This window comes from Miscanthus floridulus, chromosome 7, assembly GCF_019320115.1.
Source record: "Miscanthus floridulus cultivar M001 chromosome 7, ASM1932011v1, whole genome shotgun sequence".
Lineage (NCBI taxonomy): Eukaryota > Viridiplantae > Streptophyta > Magnoliopsida > Poales > Poaceae > Miscanthus > Miscanthus floridulus.
The window spans coordinates 115208146-115229446 of NC_089586.1; the positions used below are offsets into that span (position 1 = coordinate 115208146).

Here is a 21301-nt window from a genome sequence, read left to right on the forward strand (position 1 = left end):
ACACAATTAGTAGAAATTACAAATGCACAAAATCTGCAAATCTTATGCATCATGTTTAGTCAAGAGCCCAACAAAAAAACAAGAACGGCAAGAATGTGGCATACAAAGTGTGTATCAAAATTTGGTTTTAGGTGGCACATGTTTTCCGTTTTGTAGTCCCCATTATGTGTGTGAATGCATTTTTTTAAAAAAAATCTAGTACTATATTCTCCATGACAATGAGGGCAAGCGAAACGAACATCACTTAGAGCAAGCCCAATAAAACTGCTATAAGCCAAGCCAAGTGATCAATAGACAATTTTATAGCATAATACACAATTAGTCTCTTCCTATACACCATATGTACTGTTTTTATTTATGTAGGACCACATGTCAGTGTCATGCCTTGTCTCCGTGATATTCAAAAGTAGAAGAGGAGCATCGATTGTCGTGGTCAGCCGGTCGACGGACACAATGCCAAGCTTTGCATTCTCTGTCCTCCACCGCATGCATGTAGCTCAGTGGCGGTCGATTCACCCATCACTGTACCTGCTCTTATGAGAGCTGATGTAAATGAATAAAGAAACTACACTTTTTGTATTTAAGAGCAAAGGGGGCACGCTAGCACAAAGACCAATGTTAATTTGGATGAGACAATTTGACTAAACCATCTAGTACGTGATCTTTCAAGGTAACAAGGACCAATAACATTCTAACACGACTGCCAACATAAACCAAGTTTCAGAAGATGAGACAAATTGGCCGTTCATGTCATCCCATGACACAAATAAAACAATCACATAACAAGTAAATAACGATATAAAACCCATGGTTCAAGCACATGTCCGCCGTCACCCATTTCCTCACTATTAGAAGACGATTAGATGCCAGTTCGAATTGATTAACAGCATGTAAAATAATCTGAACCACATGCGTTACACCCATTTCAGTTTGATCAACATATGCAAAAAAATACATTACAATGTAGCATCAGGACATGAGCCAACGAGACCATATTAAGGCTGCTACACGCCGCTGCATAGCAGTTCGTAGTCAGGCAAATAGTCTGCCTGGGGATGGTCGGGGTGCTCGTCGGCCATCAGGTATGGCGCCCACCATGGCTTCTGAATGCTATTTGTGCCGCGCACGTGAATAAGAAAAGAGCTGACTTGCATGCTAGCGGCGGTGGCGTTCAAGGTCGCGGCAGGCGAGTCCTTAGCCATGTGCGACTGTTATGTCACCCATGCTAACAGGGTCGCTGACACTATAGATATATTGTTTTTATTATGTATCTAGATATATTATATATTTTAGTGTATAGTAAAATCTACTATATATTAAAAAAAACTAAAACGTCTTAGAATTTAGAACGGAGAGAGAGAGAATCATGTGATAACACATCAATTATGGATCCCACTTTACGACCATGGGGGAATCAGACGCCCTATACACAGCTACGGTACTATCAGCGCTGACTAATTTTTAGATACGCGTGCGCTTCACGTAGCCCTGGCTGCCATTGCCATTTAAGATCATGAGCAAGCGTCGCTGTACACTGCCACAGCGTTTGCCACCACAGCAAGAACAATCATGAACAATGCCAGGAACTTGTCTCTCTTCTTTGCTATGCCATGACGATCCCTGGTAAACCAGGACAAACAACATGAGAAGAGAGTAGCTAACAACAAAAACATCCAAAGCCATGATGCATGGAGAATTTTGTGTTTGTGCTATATATCAGAGTCACCTTAGCGTGATCGCAGCAGGGAAAATGTAGGCAACGCAGACGGAAGCCGTGGCTCCGGTGAACTGGAAGGCGTCCCAGATATTTGGGATGAAGTTTGCGGCGAGGAATATCACCGCAAGGAGCGCCGCCGTCAACCCGCCAAACCTTCGGTTGTCATAGGACAGCGGTCGCGCCGAGGGGAAGAGGAGCCCGTCCATGTTGAGCCGTAGCGCTTGGAACACGATGGGGAAGACGAGCATGAGGTGGAGCACGTAGCTGACCCTGACGGCGTCGTTGAAGAGTGAGCTGTAGGGGATGCCGAGGTTGGAGTCGAAGTTGGCGAGGACATCGTCCAGCGTCGAATCGCCAAAGAGGAGGAAGCCGAACAAGCTGGTGGTGAGGTACACGGCCGAGCACAGCAACAACGACGTGCGCACTATAGACCTGATCTGCTCAGAATCCTTGAGTTCCTTGCAAATTGGGAGAACTGCAAAGTTGTTAGTCAGTACTTAGTAAGCTGTCCTTAGATATATATGTACCAACAAACAAACCAAATCTGAGCAATAATGCATACTCGAGTTAATTAAGCAGCACATGTTTATTACAGTAGATGTTGATCATATATACCATTGTAGTGGCAAATGTAAGCGGTGACAAGAACTGGAGCCGCTGTGAAGAGCCTCCAGACGGATGGCCAGTCATGGACGTCTGGGAACAGCCGAGGCATCAGAATCTGCCCTCTCGCCAGCTTGAACATAGCGATCCCGGCAGTGATCACGACGAACACAACGGCCAGAGCGACCGATAGAGCAGACGTGTATCTCAGTGAGTCTGAAATGGATCACGAAGGAAGGAAGGAAAAGAAACAAGCTATATGGTCAGACCTAGTGACTGACAAAGACAAACAACAAAAATGTTCAGACGTGACAGTTGCTTACCGACATGCTTCACACATGCCAGCGGAGTGAACACACCGAGAGTTGCGATGGTGAGGATCGCGAAGCGTCCGTTCCACCGGTTTGCGCCGAACCATCCTTCAAACACACCGTGATGGTGCACGCCGCTGGAGGAGGTCCCAGAGAGCACGTCACCTTGCATTGTGCAGACAAGATCAGAGTTGTCGTCCTTAATAGATTCATAAAAAGAATTCTTGATGAAAGCAGTAATCACAATTCACAAACATCGACGACGCCGCCGCCATACCAATGATGATCATGTAGACGACCAAGATGCCGAGGTTGTTGACGATGACGCACAACTGGAGCTGTTAGGGAGTTTGGATCATCTAGTAGTGGATCCAGTGGGTGAGTTTTTTTTTTTCCAATTGAATCAAATAGACTTAGAGTTTGCTTCGGGAGTAGGAGACAGAGAGAGAGAGGGAGATGTAGGAGCATCTGACCGTCGGAAGAGCTTCCTGTCTTCGCTGGTTCGTCGGTGAAGATCTGCGCACGGGCAGCGACGTTTGGTGTAGCTGTGGAGACCGGCGGTGGTGGAGGCAGTGGCGCTTCCCGCCGCTGGCAGTGCCACCCTCTGGATCAGATTAGGGTTAGGACAGTGGGGCTGTGGCGGCGGTGAACCTCGTATCCCGAGCCGTTTACCCCACCTCCTCTTTATAGGCACTATGCGACGGGGGCCCACTAGCCACTAGATGGCTGGACGTCCCCGATCAGGACGCGATCAAGGGGTCCGTCTCGACCGTTGGGTCAAGACGGATGAGATTAATTCTAACATTCTCTCTCTTGATCTCAACTCATACTTTAACTTTGAACTTTGACTTTAATCCCTTTCACTTTTATTTGTTCCATCATAGATTAGTGCATAGAGCATGCTTCATCGTCACGGTCAATCGCCGATAGACTTAACAGCTACAATGCACATCTCTGTTCTGAAACAGATTCTTTAACTTTGGGCCCTTTATTGTCCGAAAATCATAGGCGTATCCCATGTCGATTGTGTGTTCTCCAAACACACTGGGTGGTAAGCCTTTTGTACGCGGATCCGCAAGCACTTGCTTGTTACTTTTATGTTCAATACTTTCAGTATGATTTCGGACTTTCTCCTTCACAACGTATAACTTTAACGTCAATGTGTTTGGCAGCACACTTGACCCGTTGTTATAGGAGCGAACTTCTTAAATGGTTATTGCTGTTGTATACCATTATCAATTCCGGGTGTAAGTTCTTTTAACCATTTTGTCTGTCCTTAAGCCTCATAACAAGCTATACCATGGGTATGCATCTTTGATGACACCACAACTGTTTCTTTGGAGCTTTTCCACAATAAAACTCCAACTACGAGTGTTAGCTACTATGTGGGTTTCACTAAACATCTCGCTAAAATTTAACTTTTGTACCCACAACTATTTGAGAGTACTTATTCTTTCTTACTCACCATGAGGCCTATAAATCTTTGCACAATTGCAAAACATTCTCAACTCCATTCCAATGATCTATATCTGGACTGGACTTCTGCCAAAAACATCCCGGATACATAAACTGTGTCAGGGTAAGTTCTTGCTTATAAGCATTCAGTAAGCTTCCAACAGCTGAAGCATATAGGACGTCCATTTGATCGATCTCACATTTATTCTTGGAACACTGAAAGTTCCGAAAACTATTACCCTTGACTATAGGAACAGGCGTAGGTTTATTCACATATATACTTTATTTCTTTAGAATCTTCTCTAAGTATACACTTGAGATAGTTCTAATACCCCTTTTCCTTTTATCTCGGTAAGTTCCAATTCCTGGAACGAATGATGCTTTACCAAGACCATTCTCATTGAAACTTGAGGACAAGAACTGCTTCTTCTCCAACAGTAGATTAACACCACTACTAGCGAGTAAGGTGCTACCCACATGCAGGATTAGGAAAATAAATTTCCCATGTTTCAACTTTGCATAAATACAATTGTCCTCTACATTCTCTTTAAAACCCAAACTTTCTTATTGTACTGTCAAACTTCAAGAACCACTGTCTTGAAGCTTGCTTTAATCCATAAATGGATTTCTTTATGTAACATCCCTTTACGTTCTTTTCCTTCCACGACAAAACCTTTTGAGTTATGTCATGTAAACTTTTCCATACAGATCCCCGTTGAGAAATGTGTCTTTACATCCTTCTGATGTTACTGTAAATCGTAATGTGCCACCAACACCATTATGATTCTAAAAGAATCTTTGCATGCTCATTATAATCTATTCCTTCTCTTTGTGTAAATCATTTCGCCATAAGTGGTCCTTTATAGCTGTCAATATACCCTTTGGATATCTTTCTATATTCCCTTTGGAGTCACCTTTTCTTGTAGACCCATTACAGCCTACTGTTTTGGCTCCATTAGGAATTTCTTCTAAGTCCCAAACATCGTTGGTATTTATCGATTTCATTTCATCTTCCTTTGCTTCCTGCCAATTAGACGAGTGAACGCCACTCATGGCTTTTTCAAATGAGGTGGAATTACCCTCCATTTGAATTTCTTTCTTAACATTGAATCCTTAGTCACCAGAAATATCTATTTTTCTTATTCTTTGAGACCTTCTGGGGCCTCGTGGCACTTCTTTCATATGGGGCTATCGTTACTCTTCATTGCCAAAAGGCAATTGTTCTATAGCCTCCTGTATTACAAGATCCTTATTTGCTTATTCATCTTCTTTAAGAGCTAACAACAGGTGTTGTATATGTCATACAACATCAATATGTATTAAGCAATTTGTTGCTCTAAAACACTATAGTGGATATGTAATCCCACTTCTATTCAAGCCTTAGGTATGTACATACCATGCTCCCCTAGATTACTCCATCTTCTATAAAGATGGTGTATCTACAAATTTCTAATTTTGGGTTTAATCTGCTAAAAACTCATATGGCGCGTTTAGCACCGTCTTGATAACTCTGAACTCATCCAGTATGAATACTAGTCGACTATGCTATCTTCCTATCGAAACTGTAAAAGGTCCAGAAATTTAGCTATTTCTTTACTTTAGGGGTATCGTTATTATGACCGTCTTACTCCCTCAACGATCACATTCATCTTTTATAGATCACTTTTACCCTCAATGCAAAGTATGCATTGCATTATCTGAAGTATAGAGAACTATCTTTCTTAATTAATCTTACATTTCTCCCCCTCGAAATATGGTATGAACTTTTCTACCATAATTTCGAAACATTCAGAACTCTTGTGAATGAGGAAACTTTGATTACTTACTTCATCCACATGATTACATCATACAAACAAAATTCGTATGGGAGTACATTTTCCTCATTACACTTCAAAACTCAACATAGTCTATTATTATCAATACTTCTGTAAGTCACACTTGCATATCATTCTTATCTTTTGGTTCACATGCAACTTTCTTTTGTTCTCAAACTCATTGAGTACTTATGACCATGACACAGTCAGAGTGTACGGTAAATACTAGGATAGCATAAGAGCTATCCCAAACTTCTCTCCATGTGCGGGATATTTCTTTAGAGCACATGAATCATCACATCCTCCTCCCACCATGCGGGATAAGTACTATGCCAAACTCTCCCGCCATGCAGGATTGGTTAACATATGTACTATGTCAACTTTACCCCGCCATGCGGGTATTTTCTCAAACTTTTCCCGCCATACGGGTACTATCACAAACTTTTTCCCGCCATGCGAGATAATTCCCTTGAATAGACATAATTGCCAGGATTGGCTCGTGTTCAATCATCAAATTCAGAAATAAATCCGAATATTCTTTAACACACATGTGTAATCCAATGTTGGTCAAATTAAACATATATATGACTTTTACAACTCTCATAAGTGAAATTGAAAATAAATTCTTCTTCACAGAGAGTACATAAAAGATATTTCTCAATGAAGACTCTCATTGATCTATCTCTTTTTTTGGATCAATATCCTAGAATTCTTTTCTTTTGAAGCCATTCTTGAAAGAGAACACAGTCCCTTAAGCAATGACATTCTTTCATACATAACTTGCCCTTAGGCATTTCATCATCTGAGTCACAAGTACCCAGCTCATTTCTTTTACTGCTTTCAAGACTGAAAGCATAGAGATCTTTTGTCTAAAAAAATATTCAACAATAATGCTCATTAAACTTTGAAATCTTTATGTTCTATTCTATATCACCGTTGGGCAGAAATAGAATAAAACATCATTCTTCTACATTAATTCCACATCACCATTGGGCAGAAATGGAATTAACGTATAGAAATTCAATAATCTTGAAAACATAGAACTGCTCCTCAAAATTAAATTCTCCCGTTGGTTTGAATTTAATTAGAAGACTATCAACTTCATTGCAGCGGAAACATGAAAATACTTTCTCTAGTTTAAGAGCATTCCCTGATCTTTATCTATTCTCTGAAAAATTGGTCACTTTGATGTAAAATTCATCAGAGATTTAAACTTTAAACATAAAACTCATAGAATTATAATATTGTTATCATCAACGTTGGTCAGAAAATAACAATACCATAATTTAACTTTAAGCTTAAATTCATAAATAAACTTATAATATTGTTATCATCAACGTTGGTCAGAAAATAACAATATTATAATTTATCTTAACTATTATCCGACTATTCCTCTAATTAAAATAATCCAAAATTTAATCGGAGTATAAAACAATCTTTGCAGCAGGAACTATGAACATGATTGTTGAATTTTACCCACAGGAAAATTCCCTTTTTCCAATTTTCTTTGAGCCATTTATCATTTTCTAGGAAATTGCATTTTACTGGAAATTAGAAAAAAATGGCTTAATTCTTTACTGCGTTGTGGCCCAATCGGCAAAACGGCCCGACCTAACTCGGCACGCGCGCGCACGCAGCCACCCAGGCCGCAACGTGGGCCTGGGCCAGCAAAGCGCCGTGGCGCACTCGCCCGCCTAGGCCACTGAGTGGCCCGGTGATTCCACGCCGTCGGATCAAATCCGACGACCGTCCAGCCGTTTCGCCTGATCAAAACCCCGCCACGGCCGACCTCCCTCTGAACCCTAGCCTCATTTCTTTCTCCCCTTCTCTCTCGCGCGTATCTCTCTCTCTCAGCAGCGCGCCGCACACGAGCGACAGCGAGCCACGCCAGAGGAGAAGACGAAGACGGCGCCACCGTGGGCCCTCTTGCCAGCGAGCACGCTCCCCGTCGGAGAGCGCGTCGTTGTCAAGCGGCTCCGTGTCGGCACCCTGTACCCGTACCCGCGCGGATGCATCTCGGCGACGAACACCGGCGCGGTCCAGTCTTTCCCGCACGACGGCGGAGATGGTAGCGGTGAGGTAAGCCACCGGCCTTGCTTTTCCCTTTCCCCGTTTCTGCTTGTTTAGATCTTGCTTGCTCTTCTCGGTTTTGACCGATTGGGATGGGGATCGAGTTAGGGTTAGGGTTTCGGGTTAGGGATTCACCCTTTTCTTCTTCTTCCTCGAGTCTGTAGCGGGTTAGGGTTCGGATCTCATCGTTTTCTTGAATCCGAGCCCTCTGTTTCCATCTTCACCCAGTTAGGGTTAGGGTTAGTGAAAACCCTAGTCTGTATGCTCAGATCCGAAAGGATTTAAGCCGTTCTTTTCTTTTCTATTCTTTTGATTCTCTTCCCGCACGTCAGCAAGTCGGTGGCGGGTGCTCCATCCCGTGTGAGGCGGTAGTGACGGCAGCGGGGAAGCCCTGGTAAGACTTCCCCGGACCGTCCAATTTCTTTAGGGTTAGGGTTATATTTTCTCTGAACCGAAGTTCATTTCTCTTTCTTTTCTTTCTTCTTTTCTTTGCCCCGAGATCTGGTCGCGGGTTTAGGGTTCGGATCAAGCGGTCTTGAAGCCGAGCCCCTTCCATCTTCACCCAGCTAGGGTTAGAGTCTGTTCTTTGTTGAAACCGTGTTTCAATCTCATCCCCACTTTTCCCGTACCCGATCTAGGGTTAGGGTTCGATTTGCTTTTCTTTCCCCGATCCAGATCCACATACTAAACCTTGCTCTGGTACCATTGTTAGGGAGTTTGGATCATCTAGTAGTGGATCCAGTGGGTGAGTTTTTTTTCCAATTGAATCAAATAGACCTAGAGTTTGCTTCGGGAGTAGGAGACAGAGAGAGAGAGGGAGATGTAGGAGCATCTGACCATCGGAGGAGCTTCCTGCCTTCGCTGGTTCATCGGTGAAGATCTGTGCACGGGCAGCGACGTTTGGTGTAGCTGTGGAGACCGGTGGTGGTGGAGGCAGTGGCGCTTCCCGCCGCTGGCAGTGCCACCCTTTGGATCGGATTAGGGTTAGGACAGTGGGGCTGTGGCGGCGGTGAACCTCGTATCCCGAGCCGTTTACCCCACCTCCTCTTTATAGGCACTGTGCGACGGGAGGCCACTAGCCACTAGATGGCTGAACGTCCCCGATCAGGACACGGTCAAGGGGTCCGTCTCGACTGTTGGGTCAAGACGGATGAGATCAATTCTAACAGGAGCAACCCCCTGCCGAGCACCCCGAAGGCGTCACCCATGGTCTTGGCGTAGGTCCTGACGCCCGCGGCACGGTTGAACCTGACGAGGAGCTCGATGGAGGCGTCCGTGAGCAGCACGGAGAGCACGATCAGGACGAGGCCCGGGACGAGGCCGAGCACCTTCATGGTGGCCGGGAGCGCCATGATGCCCGCGCCGACGATGGTGGTGGAGAGGTTGAACACCGCGCCGGAGAAGGACGCGCCGTGGAAGTCGTCGCCGGCATCATCCGCCCCGCCGCCGCGCTGATGCTTCTCCAGGAGCAGGGGCTCTGCGCTGCCCTCGCCGCCCACCGCGGCGTGGTGGTGGTCACCGTCGCTCGAGATCGGCATCACCATCCTCGCCAAGGCGCCGCTGAAGCCCGGCTCGTTGCTAGGACGGTGAGGCCTCCGCGGATGGAATTCCAGCTTCCAGTTGCCGCCGGTCCCTCGTTGCACAGAAATGCGAGTGTCTTCACGCATGTATGGATTGGAGAGCTCCTCCGTTATGACTTTTGATGGAGCGCATGCAGCGAGGAAGAATTGGGGATAGTGGAGTGTGGACAAGCTTTTGATCGGAGGAGACGAGGCGTCTTGTAATTAGAGTGCCTCCCCATTTAGCAATATTGAAAGCATGGCCATGCATCCCAGCTGGAGCCTGCCACCCGAGCACCAGCATGGCGCCCATGGCAGCGTGGCAGGATTGCCATTGCCTTCATCCCCCCCACGCGCGCGTTGATGCCTTCGGCCGCCGCAGACTAGCAGTGGGCTGATGGGCTGCTGCGAGTAGTGCCTCTACCAGGCTGAGCCTCTAATGGGCTACAAGTGGCCGTGTTTTGTAGCGCCCTCTAAGTTTGAATGAAACTCAGGATTTTGTATCTTGGGCCCATACAAAATCAGAAATCTACACGGTAAAGTCACCCTTTTTTTTTACTTCACGGTAAAGTTGTTAGAGGAAATTATTTTCTTGACCCTACAAAAGTGCTGCCTAGGTCCTTGGCTCTTTTTTCTCAAACTTACTTATTTGGCCCTAAAATGAATTTCCTTTGGTTTTTTTGGCCCTTCCGTTAGTTTGATGGGCTAACGGTGTTAAGCTGTACGCAAATGACTCTTTTACCCCTCGCACCGAATGCTACAGTTCACGGGTCTTTCTGGCTACCTCTATCAATAATTTCCCAAAATAAAGTACACTATTTTTTCAAGCATGGAATCATTATTTTTTATTTTTTTAATAATATTTTTTCAAGCCAAAGGTAAAAGAGTCATTTCGCGTATAACTTACCACCGTTAGCCCCATCAAACTAACAGAAAGGGCCAAAAAACCAGAGAAAATTTATTTTAAGGCCAAATAAGCAAGTTTGAGAAAAAAGGGCCAAGAAACCAAGCACCATTTTTTTAGCCAAGGAAATAATTTCCTCAAGTCGTTATGGCCAGAACAGAGTCCTTTTACTTGACTGAAAGTGCTAATGGGAAAGATACAACACCAAACTAAATATGCACAACAAAATAGTGGAAGCGATTGTGGATGATCAAAGCTCCACCGAAGATGAACTTTTTTTATAAAGGCTTGCACACAATTGCTTACCAACCGACCAACAATTGAAAATAGGACGTGTCCTAGCCCCCTAACACTTATTTTTATTGCGGCAGAGGAAAAAACTCAAGAACATGGTTGCCTTGCTTGCCAATGTGTTGCTAAAATTTGGAGAGAACCGGAGAAAGAATGGCTTAACAAGGCGCCAGAAAGAACTACTCATCTCCCAAGAAATGGCTATTTGATTATTTGGCAAAGTCCTCACTCAGAAAGAAGCCACGATCGTAACGATCACTTATGGCATATTTGGGAGGCTAGAAATAATGTTAGAAATGGTGATTTCTAGGTGCATCTTCACTTTACTGCAAAGAAAATACAAGTATACACTGAGATAGTCCTACTGCATCTTTACAAAAACTATTGCTTCCAAAAGGTGTGACCCTGCTAGATCTAAACAATGAGCTCCACTGCTAGAAGGATGTTGCATCTTCACAAACGTATGGCTTCCAAAAGTTGTGACCCCGCTAAATCTAAACAATAGGCTCCACCGCCGAAAGGATGGGTGAAGGTGAATGTTGATGCTGCTTTATTTGCATAATCAGAGTATGAGAAATCGAGAATTGGTTTGCGGAGACCATATGCTTCGGGATGCAATAGGAGTATAGGACCAATGATCTAGAACTTGTAGAGGCAATTGCTCTCAGGCATGGTGTCTGTTTTGTCTCAAATATCCCATATAATAATGTGATAATTGCCTCTGATTATCTCTCAGTGATCCATAAGCTCTAATCAAATAGAAAAGATCGCTCTTTGGTGGCTTCCATCATCCATGACATCAAGCAAGAGACAAGAATTTCATCTACTAGTTCTAACTTTATTCATGTCAGTGGAAGCTATAATATGGCAGCTTATATTTTGAGCCTGTTCGGCTGGCTGGTTAGCCGGCTTGTTCTGTTTTTTTTTCTTCAACGGGAGCAGTATTTTTCTCTCACAACATTTCAGCATGAACAGTATTTTCAGTATAAACAGTACATAATCCAGTTCAGCCGAACACTTTCTTTAGCTAGATCACCTGGTCTCGTAATTCAATCTTGTTTGACCTATACTTCATCCGAGCTTCTTTAGGCTACCCATTATTACTTTAATGTTTTGGACTGACGGTACTCAAATTTGCATCCGCACGATCCATCCAAATGGAGAGCGTTGACAACTTATCGCCTCCAGTCTCCCGCATTTAACGCATTGCTCAATCTGGTCCGTTCAGGTCGGATCTCACGGTCCACGGGTGCCAACGGATGGATCGCGGAATCCGTCCCCATTCGCCTGGGCAGAGAAGGGAGCAGCATGAACTCGCCGCCGCCGCCGGCGATGTCCGGGTGCGCCTCCCTCGCCAGACGCCGGTACCCCTCCTTGAATTTACTTTCCAGTCTCCACTCGCCCTAGAACACTCTCAGCGCCTCTCGGTGCGACCTCTCCGTTGCCGCCGCTGTCGCAGGACCCGCACACGGTGACGGGTCACAGCAGCGGCGACCGTCGAAGGACATCATCACTGCTCCACGTATTTTTGGTGCCTGGTAGAGTGGTAGTTGTCTCACATAGCAGCACGTCACTGGCTCAATTTCTTTTGGTTGAGCGAAACTTTGACCCAAGGTTTAGTCCATGACTTGAATTTGGACCGGATTAGATCATTAGATGTGTACAAACGGTCAGTGCTCCGCTGATATGCCAAACTTGAAGCATCAGACTTTTTGTCATACCATACTCGTCCTAGTCATAGGGTTGTTCAACAATCAACATACAAGATGTCTTGGTTCCCTTGTCTTACTCTATTTTATGATTTTGATGCTCATAGTCTTGCTTGTGCTATCCAATCATAACCACTCTTTGGGAATATTTATAAAACCTGGACAGTCACTAGCCATCATCATTTGGTGCAAACCATTTCCTCAAAATAATATTCAGAAATACCTTCCCCTGTTGTCCCTTTGTTTGACAAACCTATGCAATGAAGTAGCTTGTGCGGTTGAGCCTGTGTTGAGCTACAAGGTCTCAGGCCAAGGTAAAATTTAAGAAATGCTCTAGACATTAAAGGTTGCTGAACCATACAATCCTTCTGCTAAAATTGGAGTAGATTAACACACTTAAAAACTAGCAAATTTATGGTGAGCTATCTATGCTTAGCTACTTATGGTTACTGTTTCTGAAGCATGCATGCATTTCAGTACCCAGCAGGTGTTCAAAGTAGTTTGCTCCCTCTAGGAATTTCGATCATGACCTAAGAAGTGACATCATGCCTCTTCCCCATCCTCTTTTTATCTATTGAACCATAAAGCTTTCGGCAACTTCCTTGATATCAGCATCATTGTGTTTTTTGGGGCAGCTTACCAATCTGCCCATAGCCTAACTTTTTTCCTGCAACTGATTTGTATTTTTCTTATTTTATAGTCTGAAGTTCCTAAAGGCTTATTAAGCTAAGTTTTCTGGAAGGATGCCAGTCTGTCATCAAGACTGCGACTTACATGTCATGCTTCTCCTGCTGATGTGGATAGCAGTCTGATGGAACAGAAAGTCAACACATCAGGTCTATTTGGTGATAATTAGTTGCAAGTTGGAAGGGTTTTACGAATACCCAAATAGAAGAGACTATATATTGAACTTATCTTGCTTGGTCTGCGCTATTTGCATTCATCTATCAGAGAATGTGCTTATGCACGCAGGGAACCAAGGCCAGGTTATTTGCTGGAGCAATACTCCTCCTATAACTCTTCTGACGTGGTACCTCTGTAGAGTTCAGATCTTTGAGGTCTTCGCTAGAACCATACAGGTACCTTTTTTGTTTTATAATTATCTTTATTGCTTTATTTAGAGGGTTAGGCTTTGTAGAAGAACACTGCAGCAAGTTCTTCTGAGAAATATAAGGCGGTAAACTTTGTTCAAGAAGAAAGACTTCTATTTTTGCTTCAGCTTAATGGTTATTTTATTTTCATGGTTCCTAGTTTAATAATTTTGGTACAAATAGGCACAAGTATGATAATGCTGTTATCTGCATAGGTTTGCACAGCTATTTTAAAGCTTATCTTCTACTCCATATCCTTATGATTATTTTTTCAGCTCTCTTATGATGATTTGATTTCACTGGCACTGCTTGTTTGAAAAACATTTACATTTCTCTCTTTCAAGTTTTGCTGCTTCGGTGTGGATGCAGTCATGTTGTCAGTAGCTACCACCAATGTCAGCCAAGGGAACACCATGGAATCAGTCATGGCAACAATGGAGCGACAAACAGCTCGAAGGACCCAGACTAATGTGACACAGATGATAGAATCTCTTTCTGCCAGTGTCAATCTTGCTAAAGATCTTTCTGCTAGGTGCAAAGGCAGAACATACACGGCTGATGAGATACAAAGCATAGCACAAGACCTGGAGAATGTCTTGCAGAATATATATGATGATCTTTGCAGGATACCAGCCTCAGCATTTGGCAGTAATTCTTACATGGATGTTCTTATTAAATCACAGTCAATGATGGATTACTGCGAGGCTGATATACCCATAAATGTAACGGGCAACAAGCCTAGGAGAAGGTCTCTCCAAGATAATGATACTCCGAGGCTGGTGGACTTTCTGCAGGGAATGTACCATGAATCACATGAATTTGGTGGCCAGATGTTCAACACTCTCCCAGAGGTTGCAGAATACATTGAGCCACTGTATGATGCGTTCATCTGTCCACTGACAAATGAGATAATGACTGATCCTGTGACAATTGATAGTGGTGTGACATGTGACAGGAGGGCCATAGAGGAGTATATTGAGAGGTTTTCAGACAGTTCTGAACCTGTCTATTGCCCTGTCACAAAAATGACAATGCAAAGTAAGGCAATGGTGAGCAATGCTTCCCTGAAGAGTGTAATTGAAGAATGGACAACGAGGAATGAGGCCATGCGTGTCAGGATTGCTCGCACTGCCCTTTCTCTGTCAACTGCAGACACAATGGTGCTTGAAGCTATACATGAGCTGAAGTTGCTGGCCAAGTTGAGGGTGAAGAACAGGGAGCTGATGCACAAGATCGGGGTCACCAAGTTCTTAGCACGGTTGTTGGATAACCACAATGGACAGATTCAGTTTGACGCTCTCAAGCTTCTGTGCTTGTTAGCTGAAGATGAAGAAGGAAAGGTGAGTAGGAAATTTTCTTGCCTACAGGAGTTCATCTCCAATTTAGAACAGTTTATACTGATTGCTCAGCATCTTAGCCTTGTTCTTCAATTATGATATAAGTTTTCTGCATGACATACAGGATATCATTGGAAAAACTAAGGCCATTGCCAGGACAGCAAAACTACTGTCAAGTAATTCTACTGATGAAAGGCATGCAGCCATCTCTTTCTTGCTGGAGCTTTCAAAGTCACAGTTACTGTTGGAGAATATTGGAATCAACACCTGGAAGCATTCTGATCCTCACTACAATGAAGATCAACAGTTCAGATGATCCGATTTCTGCTGAGAAAGCTGGAGCAGTCCTTAAGAACCTGGAGAAGTGTCCAAAGAACATCAAGTACATGGCTGAAAGTGGCTACTTAGAACCTCTTCAGAGTCATCTAGTGGAAGGTGAGATGCAGAGTATTAGGAAAGCATATTTTGCAAGTATGGTAGTAGTTATCTTTACAAGTTTGGTTTTGTTTAATCCACCAAGTTTCTGACATTGTATAACCAAATGGCAATTCTGTAAACTTAAGCTACTAGAATACAGCTGCACATGTCGAGTCTTGTATTAGCACTTCATCAGTAAAACATCTGAAAGCTTGCTTTGCATACTAGAACTAAGAGATTTCACTAAGGGCGTCATATTCCTGTAGTAAATTGGTGTTTTAAACTGACTTGAAGATTACAAAACAGGCTCGGAAGAGATGCAGATGGAGATGGTCGGCTACCTCTGTGAGCTAGTCCAAGAGCAGGAGCTCACCATTGACATCAACAGAAGCACCTCGGAAATCCTCATCAAGATGGCACACGGCTGCAATCCCATGGTCTGCAAGGCAGCATTCAATGTCCTTGCCCATCTTTCTTTGCACCGCCCCAACAGCAAGATGCTTGTCAACGCAGGCGCTGTCCCTGTCATGATCGAGGAACTGTTCATCAGAAAAATGGATGATGAACCGGTGAACTCCATGGCCACCGCTGCCACTGTCCTGGCCAACATTGTTGAGTCAGGCATTGACCCGGAGACCACGGTAGTGAACAAGGAAGGCCATGTCCTCACTTCAAAGTACTCCATCTACAACTTTGTGCACATGCTCAAGTGCTTCATGCCGGACGACCTCAACCTCAGCATCATCCGCATCCTGCTAGCGCTCACCGTGCTCGCCAAACCACTGGCCACAGTGGTCTCGGTCATCCGGGAGAACCACCGCGGCCATTCTATCATCGAGCTCATGAGCTCCCCAACGGAGGTGCTCAGCCTCGCTGCAACAAGGCTGCTCATCACCCTGTCCCCACACATTGGACACACCATCGTAGAGAGGCTCTGCAAGACACAAGGACAGCCACGCAAGGTGGTCAAAAGCATCAGCCTTGCCGGGCGCATCACCGAACGGCAAGCTGCGTTGGCGACACTCCTCTCGAAGCTACCTTATCGGAACACCTCGCTCAACATTGCGCTTGTGCAGGATGGCGCCGTGCCAGCCATACTGACGGCGATAAAAGAGGTTCAGAATGGCGCTGCTAGATCAAGCAGGCACACGGTGCCATACATGGAGGGTCTCATCGGCACGCTCGTGCGGCTCACTGCGACTCTGTACAGCCCAGAAGTGTTGAAGGCGGCCATGGACCACGATCTGGCCTCGGTGCTCACTGAGCTGCTCGATGGAGCAGCCGGGAGCGACGAGGTGCAACGCCTTGCTGCATTGGGGCTTGAGAACCTCAGCTACCAATCCATCAAACTGTCCCAGCCCCCGCCCGATGAGCTGCAATCGAAGAAGAACACCATACTGAAGCTCCTGAAGGACTCAAAGGCGCACAGCAACAACAAGAAGAGCTCACACCACCAGGTCAACATTTGCCCGGTGCACCGGGGAGTCTGTTCCCCAGCGACGACATTCTGCCTCCTCGAGGCCGGCGCTATGGAGGGCCTCCTGGGCTGCCTCGAGAATGACAACATCCGGGTGGTGGAGGCTGCGCTCGGAGCACTGTGCACTCTCCTCGACGAGAGGGTGGACGTCGAGAAGAGTGTAGCGGCCCTTGCCGAGCTCGATGCTGCTCGGCACGTGCTTGCTGCGCTGAGGCAGCACCGGCAAAACTTGCTGTGGCAGAAGTGCTTCTGCGTGGTGGAGAAGCTCCTGGAGCACGGCGACGACCAATGCGTGAGGGAGGTGACAGGCGATCGTATGCTGCCCACGGCGCTGGTGAGCGCCTTCCACAGGGGGGATGAGAGCACTAAGCAGGCAGCCGAGAGCGTCCTCCGGCGACTACACAAGATGCCTGATTACTCTGCAACCTACGTATCCATGGAGTTCTAGTCGTTGGAATGTACACAGTATCAAAGTCTGTGCATATGCTACTTTTTTACTTGCTTGTGTGAACAAACTTACAGAATCGGGCGACCTGGCTTGCTAGTTTCATTTTTGTACAGCACTATGATTTTCACAACCTGAATGTTGTAACAGATGAATGGATATTGTCAACTAGTAGCGCAACTCCTATGTTGCTTACCTTTAAAAGGTTAAGTTCTCAACCCTGTTTGTTGATTTAAGATCAAAGTACGTAGATTATCTCCCTGTGAAAGACTCCCTTTTGATTTTCTCCCAGTTAAATATTATTCTCTTTCATTCTAAATTATGTCATTTTAATTTTCTTGAGAGTCAGAAAATCTCAAGATTGACCAAAATCGTAGAGAATTACAAAGATTTATGGTATTAGAGCATCTCCAAGACTCTCTGTAAAATGGATCTCTAAAAACTAAGATTTAGAGGATCTCCAAAATAGATAACTTTAAAAGAAACTAGAACACTCCAACAGCCTCTCTATGTATTAAGCAATTCTCTTTATGTGTTGCTGACGACAACACAGTTCTTCCTCCTCGCGCCTCTGTTCTGAGCCTTGGGGCCTCCTCGCACTCCATCACAGCCGTTGCCACCATGGCCCTGCGGCTCCGCTCGATCCAATTAGTGAAGGTTTCTTGAAGCTGAGAAGATGACAGTGAGTGAAGACAGAACTTTGCTGCTTCAGCGGTCAAAAGATTTATCCTTGGGAAGATCGCATTTATTCTTGTTGATTCTCATGTGTTCCTTCTTGCCAACTCGAAATGCAAGCGCTAACCCCACAACTGACTGAAGCCTGTAAAGCTTTTACCCTGGGAAGCAATGTACACGAAGCAGCACAAGGAGAACTTGGCTTGGCCCTGCACCTTGCCGTCGCGCTGTTCGGACGAATTTTGCCATCTCTGGCCTCTTCCGCGAGGCGGAGGCCTCGCTGCCCTGTTCTTGTTCCCCGCGCCCTTGCTGCATGGTACGAGAGCTTTTCCCGCAGCTTGCCGGCGCACTGCTCGACGTCCGGAACCACGCTAGCGTGCAGCGCGTCATACACCACCGATCCCACCACCGGAGTCGAGCATTCCTTGGTGCAAGAATCCAACCTACTCATGGTCGCCATCCTTGGCGCGACGGCGCCCTCTTCACCGTCACGTGAACAACGAAACAGCGCTAGGGGAAAGACCCGGGCACTCGCCCGGGAAGGAGGAGGCACGTGCGAGTAGGGATGAAAACGTCACAAAATCTCTCAACCGCTTTTTACTTCTCCTCTTCTACAACTAAAAAGAACAAAATATAAACATCGTTTTGATGCGACAATTACCTTGGTTCGTCCGTATGCCATCCCACCTTCCACGTTGTCCAACGGACGAACGAGAAAAGGAAAGACGCCTGCGATCCCTGTCTGCTTTATAGATGGTCTTTTAAAGCAGGCGGGGATCGCAGGGATGACAGTTTCTTTTTCTATCGCGTCTTTCCTTTTCTCGCTCGCCCGTTAGATAGCGTGGGAGGTGGGATCGATCGCATGGGATGGCAGACGGACGAACAAAGGCAATTGTCGCACCAAAACGGTATCCACACTTTGTTTTTTTAGTTGTATTGTAGGAGATACGTGCAGATACATAGGCATGGTGTCGACACAGAATTTTCGTCTCCGTGCCGAGGACACACGTAGCAAGCCAGAAGGATCCGCTCGATGGAGCAGATCCGCCTAGCTTCAGCACAAGGGTGGTTGATCCTGCGCAATCCTCCCGAGACGTGTCAGTCAATTTGACCCTGCAATTGACAAGGAGAGAAAGCTCATCAGTAATAAAGGGCGAAACGCGCCGGTGTTGCCAGATAATTCCGAATATGCGGCTCTGAGAGCCGATATGAGAGGAGATCGACTAAATAGTTGATTACAACATATTCATAAGAATAAATCGATTAAACCTCATGAGGTCGTATAAGAAGAATCGGTTATCATTCAGGATAAATATTATTTAAGCAAATAATAATCGATGGCAATAAGATATCAATGATGATCGGTTTATACTGAGCCAATGATTACAAGTAACCGAACTTCTTTTTATATAAAGAGACAATTCAACACCACTTAACCATTTAATAAAGATAAATCTAATGAACATGTTAGATCTCATCCATCGCCATAACCAGTGGGGCATGAGGCAGAATCATGTATGTCGTAGTAACAACAATAGACTCGACGACCCTAACTCATTATTAATATCAGTGGAGCATGAGGCATAATCATGCAGGTTGTAATACAATAATAAGATCATGGAGCTAACATATCTTTTAACTTATCTCTACTTCAATGATCTCGTAATGTGAACTGTTCGTGAAAGCACTCGATATCGGCTAAACAGCCGATTCAGGCATAGCGCACAGTTAAGATCATGCCTCCTTAGAAACGGGTCCACCAACTAACGATCCCTACTCCATGGTGCCAACAGTGGGGTGAGAGGTAGAATCCCACAGGCCGTGATGACGGGTCATGGAACGGTTTTCAATAACCAATAGATCTATTCGAGATCGGACATGCCTTAACCGCACGCTATGCACGATTAAGATTGATGTAAAACAGCCAATAAAAGCATAATTCATCGTTTAAGGTGTAGATTAGGTCAACTTTAAATTAGCAAACGATGAGTTAAACAAGATATGAGGCCGATCCAGATCAATCTCAATCGGACAGAGTGATATTGCTGTAATTAGATAAATGATGAAAACAATAAGCAATATCGGTAACTTAATAAATCTACCAAAGACTGTCATACTAAGGTAGAGCCGATAACTTGACCTTGATCTAAGTCAAGCAGTGGGGTGTGAGGTAGAATCACATAGGTCATACTTAAATTAGACAATAGTCGATAACTAGCCTATACCAGAGTCGCAGTGGGGGTCGACCGGATCGATGCAGCCATACGAACAGAGGTATAAACTATGACGGTACTTACAGACTAGCAGTGGGGGTCGACCGGATCGATGCAGCCATACTCGCTGAAGAACTCACCGAGATCTACTCTACTCCTACTCTAAGGGGTGGCCGGAGTCGGAAAAAATAATTGACTTGTATTTGATTTATTGTTATTTTTACAATAGCCGAGGCTTTGATATTTATACCCGGGACCTAAACATGAATCCTACTCGAGCACGATTCGTTACAATCCTTGGCATAAACGAAAATATTCCTAATTTAAGATAAATTAGGCTCTAATCTCTCCCTTTTTGTAGAGTCCAGCATGTCTTGTCCTGGCGCCGATCATAACCTTCGTCATTATCCATTGGTGCTATCTGAAGAAAGCCGATTCTAGTTTTGCGCTCAAATTAGCTGGTTCCGATCTGCACGTAATTGATTCCCTGACGACATGACCTCAAGAGCCTTTGAGTCCCTGTGACTCTTCTTTCAAATTTTGGTGTAAACACATGCCCCCCAATTTTGGGATAAAAGTAATTTTATTTTAAAATTATCTTGTCTGCATCCCTGATTGGTCCACAGTCACGGGTAGAGAACCTTGATCTAGGATCCACCGTTTGTCGCCGTTTGCGTCTATTCACGAGCCCATGCCTCAAAACTTTTGCAAGAGCACCACTGTTTCACGGACATTTGTATTCATCTTTCCGGATCGGCTATAAAATGCTCGTCTGACCCTGGCGAGAGCAACTCGACACTTCAGCCATGTTTTTCTCCCATCCGTCTTTTCGAGTGCTCCCAACTCTGCTGGACCCTCCATGGCCTATCCCTTTGCGATAAAGATCTTGAGCGGTTAGAAGAATTCTTGTGCATAGGGTGATCGTGTCGCCCATTCTAGCACCTTGTCGAACAAGAGGATCAGCTGCTGTGGCTAGAAGAAGTCTTGTGACATGCCTGCGTCTTCTCACCATGCTCACAGAGCTGTTCTAGTGTTTGCAAGGGCTAGAATGTGTGGACACTTTTTCCTTGTTCGTTCCATCAAATGCCTATCGGGAGGACCGCAAGCTTCTTTCCAGCGGTTTCCCCAGTCATCGAGAAACCTGTGGATATCTGCTAGTCAGGCGGTCTTTCCCCTTCTTTGGCATAATCTTATTAATAGACCGATGTGACTT

The 21301-nt window shown here is 45.0% G+C and overlaps 1 protein-coding gene and 1 pseudogene across 1 annotated transcript; one reads left to right on the forward strand and one right to left on the reverse strand.

The window, feature by feature from the left end:
* Positions 1–1511: 1511 nt before the first annotated feature.
* LOC136467656 (amino acid transporter AVT6A-like) lies at positions 1512–9796 on the reverse strand (annotated as a pseudogene).
* Positions 9797–11868: 2072 nt separating this feature from the next.
* On the forward strand, positions 11869–17418 carry LOC136467657 (putative U-box domain-containing protein 42). The gene is given in 7 exon segments (XM_066466423.1): positions 11869–12088; positions 13134–13269; positions 13406–13512; positions 13869–14864; positions 14986–15120; positions 15122–15296; positions 15585–17418. Coding segments are annotated over 6 exon segments (3057 nt in total). The 5' UTR covers positions 11869–12088; positions 13134–13244; the 3' UTR covers positions 17204–17418.
* The last annotated feature ends 3883 nt before the right edge of the window (positions 17419–21301 follow it).